Source organism: Phyllobates terribilis, unplaced genomic scaffold (genome assembly GCF_046119375.1).
Source record: "Phyllobates terribilis strain yellow unplaced genomic scaffold, ASM4611937v1 Scaffold_2__4_contigs__length_985480577, whole genome shotgun sequence".
Taxonomy (NCBI): Eukaryota; Metazoa; Chordata; class Amphibia; order Anura; family Dendrobatidae; genus Phyllobates; species Phyllobates terribilis.
This window is the reverse complement of record NW_027362762.1, coordinates 100,887,541-100,906,332: the sequence shown is the minus strand read 5'-3', so window position 1 is coordinate 100,906,332 and position 18,792 is coordinate 100,887,541. Positions and strand designations below refer to the sequence as shown.

Below are 18,792 nucleotides of genomic sequence, written 5' to 3'. Positions count from 1 at the left end.
TCAAATGCGAGGATCCTTTCCCCCTTCCTTTCTAAGACTATCCGCATGTCCTCATATCGACAAGTCTACAGTCAGTCATTCTTTTTACTATTCGGACACTTTTCGGCTATCGGTTTCACACTGTTATTCTTCAGCACTTGGGTTCTAGGTTCAGATTTCTCCATGGTCAACTCTCCAGGAATTTGGTAGGTTTCCTTCCCATGTTTTGAGCGGCTTACACCAGCTGCTCAGGGTTTTTCCCATCTAAAACATCTCCCGGTTCAGTGTAGGACAGCACCTTTCTTTCCATTCTGGATCTATGGCTAAGGTACTGATGTGCCTTCCAACGCTCTCCAAAATGGCTAATTCCATAGAATCTATAGCTTTCCTCCGCCCAGTACACTTGAATTTTTCTTGACTGCAGAGGCTCCTAGAATCTCTGCCCTAGGCGTTACCATTGGCTTAGCTTCTTCTCAGTGTTTTTACAAGGATTACACATTTGGTCCAGGGCTCCTCTTTTCTACTTCCTGTGAAATTCTTTGCATTTTTCTCGGAGCACACTTCTGCTCAGGCTCAACCTTCAACGGGTCACAATCGCCCCGTATTTCAATCCAGTCCCTAGTTTTCGGAACACGCTGTCTCAATCCGCATGCGCAGCCCTCCTTTCCAGAAGGGTTATCTACTCTCTTTCTCGGAACTCAATCACTCTGACTTTCCTTCAGTGTTTTCTCTCGTCTGAGCGTACTCTTAGTCTTGGCCTACTGGCAGGTTTCTACCCTCATTCTTCGCAAAAGATCCTTTAGAAGAAAGAAGAAAGTTCATGATGACTGACGTCTTTCTTCTCAGGTAGGAACTTTAGCCTGTAAGCTAATTAAGCCTCCTCTACTACTTCATCTGGAACCCGGAGTGGTAGGCATTCTCTCTTTCTTCCAAGGCGGAACCCAGGATTCTCTTTCCTTCCTAGGTGTAAGGCTATCCTGGTCAACCTTGGTGAAGTCATCTGGCCATGAACTGAATTTGCTGATTCGTCCACAGTAAGGTAAGTTCTACCGACTTCCTAACCTGCGAAAGGCCTTGGACAGGAGAAAGGTTTTCTCAGATGGTTCTCCGTTGTGTTTCGTCAGGCGGTTCAGGTCCATAGTAGTTTATGGCGGAGCATACCCTACATCGTTAAGAAGAGATTCAGGGTGCTCTACAAGGTTTTTCAGGCCACTTCCAGATTAAGCGACTCAGCGATTGTTCTGCAACACTTTCGCAGTCGCCTACACTCAAATCCTCCCCCTTCCTCCTGCCTAGTAGGTAGTTTACTTTCTTACAGTCTCCTCTTGGAAACTTCTATATCTGTTTTCCAAACCCATTATCTTCGTTATTTCAATTTGACTATTCCGGTTTCACGGCCTGTTCGTTAAATGCAGCATCCAAGCTCTGGATCCTCCAATCATCCAATCACGGTGTGATTACGATTTAAGTAGGGAAACCCTCTTATTCTCCTCTTCCTCCTTATTGTCGGACCTTGAGTCTAGTTTGTTCCTTAGCTCCCTAGGGGCAGGTTTCTATCTTCCTTTCAGGAAAACCAGTTTTTTGTTTCATATGTTTGAGTTTTCCTCTAGGGTGCACACGCTTACTAAATAACTAGCAGCCTCCAGTGTGCCTTGGAGGGGCCTGCCTCTGGTGTTGAACACTCTACAGCGTTCTTTCTTCATTTCCTTTTTTTTAAGTCATCTCGCTCCATTTTCCTCCTCGTCCTCCTATCAATCTCTTGGATATATTGTAACTCGTCAGAGTGAATTTCAGCACTTCATCTGTCGAGAACAGTTTCTTCAGAAACTCAGATTTCCCGTTTGCATCTGAAGAGTCATCATAATGGTCTTCAAGTCTGGATCCGCTCTAAAATTCTGGTCGCCTATTGACATGGAACAGACGTCCATCACTTTCTTCCTGCTCTCTTCATCTGGGCCAAGGGTCTCCTGCACCATTCATCATCAGGCCTCTATAAACAGCTCTCTAAGCGGTTTCTCAGTTATCTGTTTTTACCTTCCAGGTTCTACAGAATGTGCACTTTCTTCCACCTCCTTGGCCTTTTTTTGGGGCATGGGCAAAAATGTTTTGCATTTTACAGTGGCTGGTCTCCGACCTGAGACTTTTGCCTCTGCTTGTACTTTTGACCTGCCCTTATCTTTACTTCCCACCCTTGTGGTCTGCTTTTGGATGTCCAATTGTTTCCAGTGTCCCTCAATGAAGCGATAGTGATCTTTCTTTGAGCCTTCATTGAAGAATACAGTACCCGCCCTTTTCTAAATGATTCTGTCGGGCCAGTCTGTGTTCAATTTCAGGTTGCTTCTCCTACCGCTTTCACACTAAAGGCCCCGTCACACTTAGCGACGCTGCAACGATCCCGACAACGATACGACCTGTCAGGGATCGTTGCTGCGTCGCTAAGTGATCGCTGGTTAGCTGTCAAACAGGCAGGCTCACCAACGATCAGGGAAGCAGCGACATCGTGGAAAGAATCGTTCCACGATGTCCTGCTCCGGTTACCAGCCGGCTGAAGCAGGAGCAGGCTGGTAACCATGATAAACAGCGGGTTACTAGGGGCACACGCGCTCCTAGTAACCCGTTGTTTATCATGGTTACCACTCTGCTACAGTGAGCGGGAGGTTACCGCTCACTTTAGCAGGCTTGTAACCATGATAAACAGCGGGTTACTAGGTGCGCCTGTGCCCCTAGTAACCTGATGTTTACCATAGTTACCAGCCTGACTGCTGCTCCCGCTGGTCACACACAGCGATGTGTGCTGATCAGCGGGAGGGCAACGACCAAAAAAATGGTCCAAGACACTTTACAGCGATCAGCGACCTCACAGCAGGGGCCTGATCGTTGCAAAGTGTCACACATAGCGACATCGCTGGTGAGGTCGCTGTTGCGTCACCAAAACCGTGACACAAGCAGCGATCTCGCTATGTGAGACGGGGGCTTTACTGATCGGTTTAGCTCCAGTTGGTGGGTGTATACTACTGAGGAGGAGTTACGTTTTTTATTGCCTAGTGTCAGCGCAGTATACACCCATGGTTTCCCGTGTCCCCCAATAAAGGCTCTGAGAAAGATTTTACAGTAAGAACCCAAAATGTTATGTTCAGTTTGTTTCTAAATTGAATTGGACAGATTATTGGGGACATTAAAGGTGGTAAAGAGTCTGAAATTATTCTTTTGCATGATCTTTTTGCATGGCAAGAACATGGAGTGTGTAGACTTTGTAAATCCACTGTATGTGATCAATGGCATGTCATCATGTAAAATTCCAAACAAAAATCAGCAAAGGTTATGTAATGCACACGCCCGGGCTGAGCGGCGTGTGCGTGTGATTGTAGTGATTCCACTGGACCGTGCCGGAGAGTGAATGCCTGGAGGGGCGTAACTAGGTATTCACCCGATCCGACCAGGGTCGCACGACGGCATACGACGCCAGTGCACCAAGAAGGAACCGAGCAGAGGGACCAGGTGCTACTCCAGGACAGACCCCGGACACGGCTGTTGACCCACACAGGGGAATACAGGAACAGACTGGTAGGCTGGCACACAGACTGGTGGGTATAGGCAGGCACGACTGGTATGCAGGCAGGCGGGTATGCAGGCAGGCGGGTACAGGCAAGCACAGCTAGAGTGCAGACAGGGAGGCACTAGCAGGTAGGAACACAGGCGGGATAGGACCCAGTACACACTGGGACTCAGGAACAATACAGGCAGAGGGGTACAGGCAAGCACAGCTAGAGTGCAGACAGGGAGGCACTAGCAGGTAGGGACACTGGCGGGATAGGACCCAGTACACACTGGGACTCAGGAACAGAACCACAGATGTGGCGGACAAACACAGCAGAGTGAGGCCGCCCAGAGAGGTGAGCGAGAACAGGGCAGGACAAGGCCGCCTGGAGCGGTGAGCAAGAGTAGAGCAGGACAAGGCCGCCAGGAGCGGTGAGCAAAGGGTAAGAGCGGAGCGAGACTGCCGGAGCAGTGAGCAAAAGGATAAGAGCGGAGCAAGGCTGCCGGAGCAGCGAGCAAAGGAGTCAGAGCAGGCTAGAACCGCCGGAGCGGTAAGCAAAGGAGACAGAGCAGGCTAGAACCGCCGGAGCGGTGAGCAAAGGAGTCAGAGCAGGCAAGGCTGAGCAGGGGGGACAGGGCTCTGTTCACACGGAACAGACAGGAAGGGAAAGGCAGAGCCAGATACCCACAGGGTACTTGCAGTGAAGTAGCGAGTGGACCACAAACTCACAAACGGGAGTACAGAGACAACAAGCAGGAGTTAGGTACGAGTTCAGACTCTGCAGAAAAAGGAAGGGAACGGACATAGAGGCAAAACAGGTAAAGGATAGGAGAGAGTTCAGACTGGAACTGAGTGTACGGAGGAGACCGACACTGCAGCGGAATACAGGAGCGGGTCTGGGAATACGGCCCCCAGAGAGGCAGGATGAACAGGCAAGGAGCGTGTTCAGACAGGACAGACAAGATACAGGAGCGGGTCTAGGTAATCGGCCCCTAGAAGGCGGGAGGAACAGGCTAGGAGCGTGTTCAGACAGGACAGACAAGATACAGGAACGGATCTAGGTAATCGGCCCCTAGAAGGCGGAAGGAACAGGCTAGGAGCGTGTTCAGACAGGCCTGGAAATACAGCCTCCAGGATAGGCAGACAAGAGAACACAGACAGGACTCAGTTCAGACACGGGAACTGATACCGCAAAGCAGGAGACAAAGAACGGGACCTGGCACCTTCAGAGTGCAAGCACACACTGAATGAAACACTATGCTCAGGCAGGGATAGATGGGAGCAGCTGAGCTATATACCAGGTGACAGACAGCAATAGGCTGAGGACGCACAAGGGGTGTGACCCACAGCAGGTACAAAAAGCAGGAAGTGATCGGGCGCCGCCCTTAAGCAGCAGAAACAGACACAAACAGACAGCATGGAGGGAAGCCAGAGAGACATTCTGGACTGGAGATCAAGTGCGCGCTCTTGCACAGTGGGAGATGGACCACCATGCAAGGACGCCGCCAGGTATGTTACAGGTTAAAGAAGAATTGAAAAATTGCGAGTCGTTACTCCAAAACTTTCCCTGGTGATAAGTGCAGAATCTCTGGCTCTTGTTTACAATAAGTGGCCGCAGCAGTCAAGAGGCGCACTATTCGAATCACTGCTTAGTTTTGGGAGCCACCATACAAATAGCATGGAAAGTGACTACTAAAAACACTGTTCACCAGAAAGTGAGCGATGCAGCCTAAGACTGAGGTGACTGTTGGAGCTTTTGGTCTGCAGGGAAAAAAGTGCTGCTTTTTCAAAGAAAGAAAAGAAAACTACGTCTGTATTTCAATGGATAAAACACCTACCCATTATAATCTATTCACATTGCTATGTTTTCATGTGGACTGTTTGTCTGCAAAAATCATGAAGAAATTTAAAAAAAATTGTGAATTGTGAAATCACAGATGAAAATCACACATAAAAGTCTGTCCGTGAAAATCACGGAAACACATGGATGGTGCCAGTGTGCAGTCCGTGTTCTGTCCGTGATTAACATTGTAATAGATAGCAAAAGCTTTGAGATTTATTTTTCCATATGTGAAAATCACTGATGAAACTCTGAAAAAAACCCAGATAAAATACAGACTTTTTTTGTGTACGTGAAAAGTCGCAGATGTCTGAATGAGACCCTAATGGAGAAGTGTACAAAATCCCTGTACAAAAAGTAGCTGTATAAATACATCAATTTATAAAACCTACTGAATATCCATGAGCGAGCACTCCAGACACATGGTACCATACATCAAAAGGCTTTCATCTAATGTCCTTAGGTTGGTGACTTCTGTTACTTCCAGCATGCCAAAATCATAACAAAACACCTAAAAAGGAAAAAAGAAAATTCTGAATTGACATTAAGAATACCGCAAGTAAAAACACTACATAGGGTCATTAATAACCCTTAATGACAGAGCGAATTTTAACTTTAATGCCCGAGCCCCATTTCTAAATTCTGACCAGTATCACTTTCTGTGGTAATAACTCTGGAATTCTTCTATATATTCCAGTGATTCTGACACTGATTTTTTCATGACATATTGTACTTTTTATGTTAGTATTACATTTAAGTTAATAGGCTGCTTTTTTTTTGTTGTTGAAATATATAAAATTTTATGAAAATTTTCAAAAAGCCTTAGTTACTTACCGGTAACGGGATTTTTCGGAGCCCATGACAGCACCACGAGAGAGAGGATCCGCCCACCAAGGACAAGAAATCTACAGGCTTAAAAGGGCGGCACCTCTCTCCTGCCTTAGTTTGGTTAACGGAGCAGGAGAGGACCGCCAAGGTTAGTTACAACAAGAAATTACAAAAAACACGTGTCTTTACCCTTCTACACCTGAAATAAGAGTGAGTTAAATCAACTTACGGGAGTGCTCCCACCATGTGCAGGGAGGCAATATAAAGGGTGCTGTCATGGGCTCTGAAAAATCCCGTTACCGGTAAGTAAGGCTTTATTCGTTCCCCCATGACAGCACCACGACAGAATTACAGAGACGAAAGGATTCTAGGGAGGGACCACCGCCTGAAGCACCCTTCTGCAAAGGTGAGATCGCTAGAACCACCCAAGTCTAATCTATAATGTCTATAAAAGGTGGAAGGTGAAGACCAGGTAGTAGCCTTACATATATCCTCAATGGAGATGCCCGCCTTCTCTGCCCAGGTCGCCACAGCTCTAGTGGAATGGGCCCTCAGACCTTCCGCTACCTTCTTCCCACTTGAAGAGTAAGCAAGGGCGATCGCATCTTTAATCCATCTGGCAATAGTGGGCTTTGAAGCTCTATAACCCTTCCTAATGTCCTGATGACATATAATCAGAGATCTGTCTTGCCTACAACTTTCTGTAACTGAAAGACACTTAATACACCTCCTCACATCCAAAGTGTGTAAGCTTTCCTCCTTCTCGGAGAGGAACAAAAGGCTGGAAGGACTATCTCCACGATCCTATCCCAATACCTCCAATTAGAAATGTAGTATAATTTTTCTGAATCGCTATATCTCTTTCCTCATATGCAGGTCATTGCAGGACCTTAAGTAGCCATGGTTACGACCACTGATATAGTGACAATTAGCTAGTTGCTAGTGGTCGTAAGCATGGATACCTAAGGTCCTGCAATGCCTGCACATGAAGAAAGAGACATATTGAATCAGAAACACTAAACTTCATTTCTAACTGGAGGTATGTGCTAATATTATTATACCTACTACATATTGGGATAGGATCTTAGAGATGGGAATACCCCTTTAAGGATCTGGAGGTGGCTGCCACTGCTGGCTTTAGGGCCCCTGCCGTGGTTTCCCAGGTTCCTTTCAGAAAAGTATCAGCTCTTCTATCAAGGGGATCTCTAATGCCCCCATATCATCAAAGGGAAGAGAGGCTCTTCTGGATGCTTTAGTTATGACATCTAATTTTAGCGCTTTAGACCAGGAAGAGCATGAGGTGTCATCAAATGGATACCTCATTTTGAAGGAGGGTGGTAAAGAACCCTTCCTTTCCGGTTTCTGCCATTCCCTGTCAATTAGTCCTTGAATCTTGCTGTTCATAGGAGAGCACTTTTTCTTTTTGTGATCTAGACCTTTGAACATTAAGTCTTCTACCGACCTTTCTGGTTTGGTATCTACAATACCCATGGTGGACTGGACTGCCTTAACTAATGCGTCCACCTAATTTAAAGGGAAACACTGCCAGCCTGAGTCATTGTCAGAGGAGGAGGGGGAAGGGGAGGAAACGTCCGAATCCTCTGTGTTTGTAGATAGAGGGGAGTTTTGTACAGGTGGTGAAGAAACTCTCTCCTTAATTTCTGGGCTGTTTTGTAAGGCCTTGCCTACCTCCTCTCTTATCCGTGATCTTAATCCTAGGGAGAAATTTGGAGTTTCCTCTGCCATCATGTGGTCAATGCAGGACCGGCACAATTTTTTAACGTAGGAATCAGGTAGAGGGGTCTTGCACAAGGCACATTACTTATGCCTTGATTTGGAAGTACACTTCTTACTCTGAAAAAAACAGTGAGAAGAAGGCTTGTTAACGGAAGAACATTCACATAGGTCCACTTACCCCTCTGAAAAGCACGGATTTGCAGAGGATTCCTTCCTAGCCGGTGAATCTTCCATCCGGACAGCAGGAGCTTTCCTTCTGCCTGAACCGACCAGACTCCTTGTGGCATGCTTGTTTGCAAAATGACTGCCCCCAGACCAAGAGCGACATTGAACCACAGGTTCTGAGGGCTCCCCAGTGAGCAGCTGATCTTGTGGCTCCGGATGCGATTGCTGCTGCTGCATATAATCTTCCATCACTGCAAAGGCTGGATGGGCTGGAAAGCACCCCTGCTATGGCACCAGTAAATTTTATACTGGCCATAGAACCGGTACAGAGTCAGCTAACCCCATGTATGTCTGGTTCACTCCTCCTACATCCGGAGGAAACCTCCCCACGTATGAGACATTCTGCGCTCTCAGAGAGGCATTGGCCGCCAAACTGCTTCTGGCTGCACCTCCCGTCATGAGGCCTTGCTTCCGGGGGCGCCATGGCTCCATCATCCGGCTGCGCCTGCTGCATCACCTGCCGGCGCGACCCGAACTTCCTGCTTGCAGATGGGGGAAAATATGTCTCGGCCGCGCAAACCCAGCGGTAGGCCACGTTCCCCAGGTAGGGGGTGTCGCACTAACCCCAACGCACACGGAGCAGCCCCCGTGAGCTCTGCCGTGGAGTCTCCAGTAGCTCCAAACCGACTGGGACAGAGAAGATATCCCTGCCTTGAACAAGTCGGCCTGGCCTGGGACAGGAAGCTGCTTATCCTTTCTTCTGCAGGTAAGCCTGCCAGGTTCCCATCAAGCCTGTAGGTTTACTGTCCTTGGTGGGTGGATCCTCTCTCTTGTGGTGCTGTCATGGGGGAACGAATAAAAAATGCCGATTTTTAAACTTTCAATGCTTATATTGTTAAAGAGAACCTGCCACCTGTTAGCCAATCCGAGGGCAGCATGTATGAGGTGCTAGCTGTAAGAACACAGCCAAGTATGTTTGATTCTGATATGCTACAGCGTTTCAGAGGAACAAGTATGTTAAAAGCCACCGGGCTCAGAGCTGTGCTGTAGAGTAGTCACATCCACCTGTCCGACTAGTGTGCCGTGCGACTCAGTCCCCGGTGACTTTTAACGTATGTTTTTCTCTGAAATGCCGCAGCGACAAACACACCCCGCTGTGTTTACACAGACAGTGCCTGATACATGCTGACCACGGATTGAGCAACATGGATCATCTGTCAGATTCACTTTAAACCAGACAGTCATACCACACATAAGTTAATAAACAACATTTCCTATATGTGTAATTTATGTCAGCATCAGTTTTCAAAGCTTCTTTTATTCTGTTACGTTTTTAGAAAGGTTAAAACTTAGCAACTTTTTTTTTTTATAAGAAAATTTACAAAAATATCTATTTTTTACAAACCTATTTGGTTTTAAAGGGACTTCCAGGAGCCTATATCGGAAAATCCCCCAGTAGTGATAACATTTTAAAAGTGCACCCCTGAAATATCCCATACGAGGTAAAAAAAAACTACAGTTTGGGCACATTGGTAATCAGAGCGTAAATTTGGCTGGAACAGATTGCAGACACCAGGTCTCATTTGTAGAGACCCTGAGGTACCAACACAGTAGAAAACTCAACAAGTGATCGTATTTTGGAAACTAAGCCCCTTCATTAATTTATCTAGAGAGGTGTTGAGCATTTTGAACCCATAGATGCTTCAGAGAACTTTATAATATTTAGGTGGGATAATGAAAAATCAATTTTTTTTCCGCTAAAATGTTGTTTTAGTTCCAAGTTTGCAATTTTCACAAGGGATAATACGAGAAAATTTACCTCAAAATTTGTTTTACAATTTCTCCAGAATGTGGCAATATCCCTTATGTGGCCAAAAACTGCTGTTTGGGTACATAGCAGGGCTCGGAAAGGAAAGACCACAATTTGATTTTTGGAGTGTAAATTTTTCAGGAATAGACTGAGAATGCCATATCGCATTTGCAGAGCCCCCAACATGCCAAAACAGCAGAAACCCCCTTACAAGTAACCCCCCCATTTTGGAAACTGGGCCTCTAAAGGAATTCATCTGGGTGGGGGAAGGGTATTGAGAATTTTTAACCCACAGGTGATTCATGAAACTTTATAACATTTGGATGTGAAAACAAAGAAAAACATTTTTCCATTAAAATACTGTTTTGGAAGGAAAAAAAATCCACTAGGGGTAATAGAAAATGGACCCCATAATTTGTTCTGAAATTTTTCCCGATCACAGTGATACCCCCATATGTGGTCAAAAACTAATGTTTGGGCATATGGCAAAACTCAGAAAATAAAAAGCATTACAGGTAGTCCTCGACTTACGACGTTGATCCGTTCTTACGCGGCGTCGTAAACCGATTTTCGACGCAAGTCGGATCATAGGTTCATACAGTACTGTACCATAATAATAGTACAGTACTGCAAACACTTAGCCTATCCAAACACCTATCCTAACACAGTACCCTACATAATTGTCAATAAACATAGGTACAGTAAAATATTGTGCAGTACGTTTAATAATGAAATACTGTACTGTAGTGCTGTAACCGTAATAAACCGTGTACAGTACTATAATAAACAAAGATAACAATTCCAAAGAGAGAACAGGCTTACTTATTGGGAGGAAGCTGCAGAAGGTGCTGGAGATACTGGGGCAGCTGAGTCAACAGGGGCCTCGTAAGTAGGAATGAGCGTCGTATAAAGTGTCGTAACCACGAAAGGAAGTAACTCGAGACCGTCGTAACCCGAGGACTAACTGTATTTAATTTTTGGAATGTAAATTTGGACACTGTTGAACTTACAGATTAAAACAAACAAAAAAAATTCCGCTTTAATTTTAATTCAGCCTCAAAGTTTTAATTCACACAAGGGGTAATGGGATAAAATGGACAGGACAATTTATTATGCAATTTTTACTGAACGTGACAATACCCACTGTGTGATTGTACTGAGCACACAGCAGGGATCGGACGGGAAGGAGCACTAGTTGGCTTTTGGAATGCAGATTCTGCTTGAATAATAGATTGTGGGCTCCTTTAGCCGAGTCCTTGAGGTGCCATAAGCAGAAACCCCCACAGGTGAGCCCTCATATTTTAAACTTCACTGCTTAGTTAATTCATCTAGGGGTGTAGTGAGTAATTTAAACCAACAGGGACACTGCACTGCGGTCGACCACACTTAGCTAAAGACGCCTAAAATGAAGGGACACTGCAGGAACAGAGACCAAATGGAGTACAAAGTGACTCCATCTGCCTCAATGGGAGTGGTTAAGTCAGGGATTTTGTTTGAGTAGCATCTTTTGGGAATTTAAATGAAAAACCTGACTTAAGAACTTAACGTAACGGAGATCACAGGTTAAATGTGAATGGAGCTTTTTTACGATTTTTGGGAGGCAGAATGAACAAATAAATAGCAGTACAAGAATAGTTTTAATTTTTACACCTTTTTTTGGGTAGAATATAAAATAAATAAGCATTTTATATCTATAGTGCCAACAAATGCTGCAGCAATTTACAATTCAGAGGGGACTTGTACAGACAATATCAGACATTACAGAGTAACACATCGTTCAACAACTACCAAGAGTAGTGAAGGCCCTGCTCATAATCCATGAGGAAACTCGGTAGACACGAAATGTAAATGGTAAAAAGTGCTTGTATTGTATGGTCCTGCCATCAATATAATACATTTGGTAATACAGAGAATGGCTAGCTCTCATAATTCTGGGGGGGGGGGCGCTAATCTCATTGCTTTATAGGGGTCTGCTGGACCTAGTATTAGCAAAACACCCCATAAGATCAAAAGAAAAATAGGAGGGCATGATAGGCCCTATTGAAGAGGGGCTGTGGTCTGAAATACTGGAAAGAGTTCCCCAGTTATCTCTGAGCGAGTCCCATAGATTCTCCCACTTACAGGTGCTGCACCAGTCATATAGAACATCCCAATTTCTCCACGATAAAGGGCTTCGACCAGACTCCCTATGTGCTAGATGTAAAACATTCCCGGCTAACATGCTTCATATGATGTGGACCTGCCCTGCTCTGGAAAACTTCTGGAGGGATGTAAGGCTATGTGCCCACGATGCAGAAATGAAGCAGAAAATTTCTGCAGCATTTCTGCATCTCCCTGGCAGAAAAAACGCATGCAATTTGTGCATGCGTTTTTCCTGCCAAATACATGCGGATTTGAAGCTTACTCACATGCGTTTCTGCATGCGGATTGACAAGCACTTTCCAGGCGATTTTAGCATCACTTGGAAAGTGCTTGACAACTAGTTCACACTATATAAATCCATGCAAACAGCATGGATTTATATAGTGTGACCCTAAGAATGTTTAAAAATAAAAAAATAAACCTATACTTACCTTCCGATGGCCCGGGGTGTGTAGCTGTGCTCGTTCTTGGCTGCCAGCTGATCGCGGGACACTGCACTGAAGGGCCTGCGGTCACATGACGTCACCGCAGGTCCTTCAGTCCTGCCCGCAAGCACAGGGAAGGAGACCGGGGGCCGTCGGAAGGTGAATATAATCTTTTTATATATATATATATATATATATATATATATATACAGGTAAAATGGTACCCAGGTCTGGATGAGAGTCTCCTCTCCTCCAGACTTGGGTACCATCCGCACATTGAAACGCATATAATCCGTGAGTACATATGTACTGACAAGAATTATATGCGTCTCAATGCAAGTCAATGGCGGCGATTACGCCGCGCTTCCGCAAAGTTAATGGACATGCTGCGGATTTTTGAGCGCAGCATGGGCACTGACAGTGCGGCTTGTCATTGGGGACCATGGGGGGCGGATTACCATGTGTTTTTGAAGCGTTTATGCTGCGGAAATTCCACAGCATAAACGCTTGAAACACGCATCGTGGGCACACAGCCTAATAGCGATCATTGATAGAACATACTCAGTCGATTCAGATCTCTCACCATTAGTATGTATACTGGGATATATAGAAGATCTGAGCACTGACGAACATGGCAAAATAGCGGTGGCACGCATGTTATACATGGCCAGGAAACGAATAGCCCAACATTGGTTATCAGAGCAGGCGCCCACGGTGATGGAATTTATAAATAAGATTAATTGGTTATTAAATCTGGAAAAAAAGTATATATCTGAAAAGGAAGGCCATCTCTAAATTTGAAAAAATATGGGCTCCATGGATTGATGGCTCCGGCCTAGCATCCAGAGAACTGCATAGATTTAGACTTGGTCTGCTATGATTGATGTATAGATTACGTGACAGGTGCAAAATCCTACATTGGGCTGCTTTAGACATGTATATAACTGCTCCAAAGCAAGAGTTAGATACCCCTTAATACAATTGTGATTATTCATACTGTAAGATTGTTAATTTGCTGTGGACAGAACTGTGGAACATTTAACTCAAAATGTTTTGTTTGAAAGGGTGATGTGTTGTGGGGGGAGGGACAGAATAGGGACTGGGTCCCTTCTTTGGATGGGTTGTTTTGTTTCTTTCGCTGTTGTGTTACAAAAAAAAGTTTTAACAATAAAAAAAATATTTGATTTAAAAAAATATAATACATTTGGTAATATAATAAATAAGGTGCTCAAATAACGCTGCATGAAACAGTCACCAACCAGTGTTGTATATAGTGGTACAAGTGATAAGACAACAATGAAAAAGTTACATCTTTGTTGTGTTTTTCTAAAAAAAAAAAGATCCTACTTACCGGTAACGGGATTTTACAGAGCCCATGACAGCACCACCTGAGAGGGTATCCGCCCACCAAGGACAGGAACCTACTGAATAAAAAGGCGGTACCTCTACTCCGCATCAGTTTTGTTTCAGAGCATGAGAGGGCCTCCGAAGACAGGTTAATACATAACCACCACCTCAATATATGTACTAAACACCTTAAAAAGTGCACACCACAGTGCTAAAGGGGAGGGAATTAATAGGGTGCTGTCATGGGCTCTGTAAAATCCCGTTACCGGTAAGTAACTAGGATCTTTTCCCCTTCTCCCATGACAGCACCACCTGAGAGATTTATAGAGATCAAATACCAGAGGGAGGGATCACCGTTTGCAACACCTTCCTACCAAAGGACAGATCAGTAGAAGAGGAAAGGTCAAGACGGTAATGTTTGTAAAATGTAGCGGGGGATGACCAAGTTGCCGCCTTACATATGACGTCGATGGGCACATCCACCTTCTCAGCCCAGGAAGCAGCTACCGCTCTGGTGGAATGGGCCTTCAGGTTCTCTGGAACCGGCAGATTGCTAGAAGAGTAGGCTAAGGTAATAGTATCCCTGACCCATCTAGCTATGGTCCCCCTTGTAACCTCAAGTCCTTTCCTAGCCCTCTGAAAGGATATAAATAAGGCGTCACTCTTTCTCCAGGCTTTTGTAACTTCCAAATACCGGACTAACACCCTCCTAACATCTAAGGTGTGAAGCTTATGTTCCTCAGAATCCGTAGGATTAGGATAGAAGGAAGGGAGAGTGATTACTTGCGTCCTATGGAATTTGGAGGCTACTTTTGGAAGATAAGACCAGACCCGGGCTAAGATTACTCTATCCGTACATACTTGAGTGAATGGATGGTTAACGGATAGTGCGTGTAAGTCACTGACTCTACGAGCTGATGTCAGGGCTACCAGTAGAGCAGTCTTTAAAGTTAAGATTTTTTCTGAAACCTTCTCTAAGGGCTCGAAGGGAGGTTTGGTTAATGCTTCCAGAACTAAATTAAGGTCCCAAGGAGGCATTCTTGGAATAGGAATAGGTCTGGATCTATGACAAGCTTTAATAAATCTAATGATCCATCTATTTGCTGCCAAGTCATAATTATACAGTGCCCCCAGAGCTGATACCTGCAGCTTAAGAGTACTGGCGGCTAGTCCCATATTTAACCCCTTCTGGAGGAATTCTAATATGGCCTCAATAGGAATCCTCCCTTTGGCGGACTGACCCGAGGTAGACAAGAACTTAGCCCAGGTTCTACCATAGATTCTAGTTGTTATCGGCTTTCTACTTGCCAGAAGGGTAGTAACAAGATCCGGAGAAAACCCCCTTTGCGTCAATAGCGACCTCTCAAAATCCAGGCCGTCAAATGCAGGCCTGCTCTTTGGGGATGACAGACTGGGCCCTGCCTGAGGAGATCCGGGATGTCCGGAAGAACCCATGGATCTGCTTGGGACATTCTCCTCATCCAAGTGAACCATGGTCTCTTGGGCCAGAACGGGGCGGTCACTATAACCCTCGCCCGTTCCTCTCGGATCTTCCTCAGGATAGTAGGGATCAGTACTAAAGGGGGAAAGGCATAAGCTAGAGTAAAATCCCATGGAATCTGCAGCGCGTCCACCGCAAACGCCCCCTCTTTTGGATTCAGGAAGCAAAAGGTTTTGGTCTTCCGATTGTGTCTGTTTGCAAATAGGTCTATCTGGGGCTGTCCCCACCGACCCACAATCTGCTGAAAAAAGGCTGGATTCAACTCCCACTCTCCTTGTTTCAAGGTGTGACGACTCAAGAAATCGGCCTTTATGTTCTCTTCCCCTTTTATATGCAGCGCCGAGAGCGTGACCAGCTGACTCTCGGCAAACCTGAAGATCTGATCCGCTACTAACATCAGAGGGAGAGACCTGGTACCCCCCTGATGATTGATGTAGGCGACTGTTGATCTGTTGTCTGACATTATCCTGACGTGAGGACCCTGAAGAGCAGAACTGAATTCTTTTAGAGCGTTTCTCGCTGCTAACAGCTCTTTCGTGTTGGAAGAGAGACTTGTCTCGCTGTCTGACCAGAGGCCTTGCACAGAACGATCCCTTAGGTGAGCTCCCCAACCTTCTGCACTTGCGTCTGTTGTAATTGTATCCGACACCTGGAAGGTCCAAGGAACCCCCAAAGATAGGTTGACCGGAGATGTCCACCAGTCCAGGGAGTTGATCACGACATCTGGAAGAGACATCTTCCCATTCAGACGACCTTTGAGCCGCCTGTCCGCTGCCAGAATCTCCTGTTGAAGACATCTGGAATGGTACTGGGCCCACTGAACCGCCGGGATGCAAGATGTCATTGTACCCAACAGAGACATTGCACTCCTCAGGGTCATGGTCGGATTGCTGATATCCTGAGATATTAGGGATCTGATCTTCAGCTTCTTTTCCTCTGGCAGAAGACAGGTTTGGTTTTCTGAGTCCAGAATGAGACCCAGGAAAGACTGAACCCTCTTTGGTTCCAGCCTTGACATCTCCAGATTTAATAGCCAACCTAGGCGTCTTAGACTGGCCATGACGTCCGCCAGGGCTAGAGCACAGAGTTGACTTGATCTGCCCACTACTAAGAAGTCGTCCAGATAAGGGATGACCAGAATATCTCTTTCCCTCAAGTGCGCTGTGACCTCCAGAATAATTTTTGTGAAGACTCTTGGCGCAATGGAAATGCCAAAGGGAAGAGCTGCGAACTGAAAATGCCTTACGTGCCTGCCGAATTGTACAGCTACTCTTAGAAACTGTTGATGATGTGGCAAAATCGGGAAGTGGTAGTAGGCGTCCTTCAGATCGAGGACGCACATAAAACAGTCCGGAAATAACATCTTTATGGCCGATTTTATTGTTTCCATCTTGAACGGCCTGTAGACTAAATGGTCGTTCAGCCTCTTTAAGTTCGCAATAGTCCTGAAGGAGCCGTCCAGCTTCTTTATTAGGAAGAGAGTCGAAGAGAATCCTCTTCCTTGCTCGGGTGCAGGTGTTTCCACCAGAACTCCTTTCATGAGCAGAGAGAGAACTTACTGCTGTAAGGCTATCTGTTCCGCTAAACCCCTGGGGGCTGATATTTTGACAGTGTTCTTGGACCTGCTTTTGAACTCTAATGTGAGCCCCCTCCTGATTATCCCTAAGATCCAAGGATTGGATGAAATTTCCTTCCAGGCAGGCAGGAAGTGGGACAATCTTCCTCCCACCTGGGGGGAACTGTCACTTAGGGGCTTTCTTATTCTCGGAGGAGGGACCCCCGAACATGAAGCCTCTGTTATACGGCTTTCTGTCTTTCCAGCTTCCTTGGTCTCTGGGAGCTTTACTGCGGCTGTATTTTCTCTTCCGAAAGGAGCTGTTAAACCAGGAACCAGACACCGTGGGAAATCCATGTTTTTTGTCTGCGGCTTTATCTAGGATGTCATCTAGACCTTTGCCAAACAAGAAGTCCCCCTCACAAGGGATTGAGCACAGTTTAGACTTTGACTGCACATCCCCTGGCCAGCTCTTGAGCCATAGCACCCTACGGGCTGCATTAGAGGGGTTTGCAGACCGGGCAGCCAGCCTAACTGAATCTGCCGATGCATCTGCCAGGAATGCAGCCGCTCCCTGCACAAGAGGAAGGTCCGATAGAATTTTCTCCCTGGACACATTCCCCCTGATCTGGTCTTCCAATTGTTGAAGCCAGATCATCATAGATCTAGCGGTGCAGGTGGCTGCTACTGCCGGTTTAAGGGCCCCTGCTGACGACTCCCAGGCTTGTTTAAGGAAGGATTCCGCTTTTTTATCCAGCAGGTCTTTTAAGGCTCCTAAATCCTCAAAGGGCAGAGTGGATTTTTTTTGAAGATTTTGAAATGGCCACGTCAATCTTAGGGGTTTTGTCCCATTTAGCCGCATCCTCATCCTCAAAGGGGTACCTCCGCTTGGAGGATGACGGCAGCTGACCCTTCCTCTCCGGTTTCTTCCATTCCCTTTCTATCAGAGATTTAATCCTGTCATTGACCAGGAATGAGCGTCTCCTCCTTTGGTCTAAGCCCCCAAACATAACATCCTGGATTTTTCTGGGCACTTTGGTATCGGTAATACCCATAGTCCCTCTGACGGCTTTAACTAGTCTCTCAGTATTATCAACCGAAAAACAAGGTCTGCCGCCCCCCCCCCATCATCATCCGAAGACTCCGATGATGATGAGGAGAGATTAGAGGAGGAAGGCAGTTCTCTTGTAAAACGGGACTCCACTGATTCCTCTGATTCTGAAGAAACTAGTTTTCGTTTATTCTTTTTGCGTGAGGTTAAGCCTCTTAAAGACTCTCTGACCTCTGTTTGGATTAGATCCTTTAATTCTAAAGAAAACCTGGGGGACTCCTCTGCAATAGTTTTCTGAATACAGTCCGAGCAAAGGTTTTTGGCATAGGAGGTGGGAAGACCGATTTTGCATAAAGCACACTCCCTGTTTTTACTTTTAGCACTACACTTCTTCGCCTCCTGCCCCAAGAAATGAAAGGAGAAGAAGGAGGAAAAGAGAGAGAAGAGCACATTATTCAGGGTGAGACTTTCATGAAGATCACTCACCACACTGCCGTTCAGACTAGGGTACCGGAGGCGGTGGTTGCCGTTCACATGAGGGCTCCCATCTGGTGGAGGTGGACTGACGAAGTCTTTTCTGACCAGTCTTGCCGGAACTCGCACGCCCTCCACTGCTGTGACTTTGTCGATGGGAAGATTCTCGATGTTCCATTTGCTTAAGCTGCTTTGATGGCTGCGGCTGCTGCTGTACCTCCTGTGGTGGTGACAGCTGCTGCCCAGGTGACTGCGGCTCCTCATACATCATGGCGGGGATGCAGACACCGCCATCTTGATTGCTCCCCATCCTTAAAAGCAGTAGGGCTCCACCTCCTTTAGGCTCCTCCCCTTCCGGCAGCGTGCTCATTCCCAAAAATTTATTTATTTTTTTTTTTTT

General features: G+C 46.0%; 1 protein-coding gene across 1 annotated transcript in view; it reads right to left on the bottom strand.

Moving 5' to 3' along the window:
• The window catches only part of RNF17 (ring finger protein 17), a 211,207-nt gene that overhangs the window by 94,233 nt on the left and 98,182 nt on the right, over positions 1 to 18,792 (bottom strand). Inside the window, exon 18 of the mRNA XM_073669012.1 lies at positions 5,750 to 5,868. Within this exon, the coding sequence (XP_073525113.1) occupies positions 5,750 to 5,868 (119 nt within the window). The remainder of the gene's footprint in view (positions 1 to 5,749; positions 5,869 to 18,792) is intronic.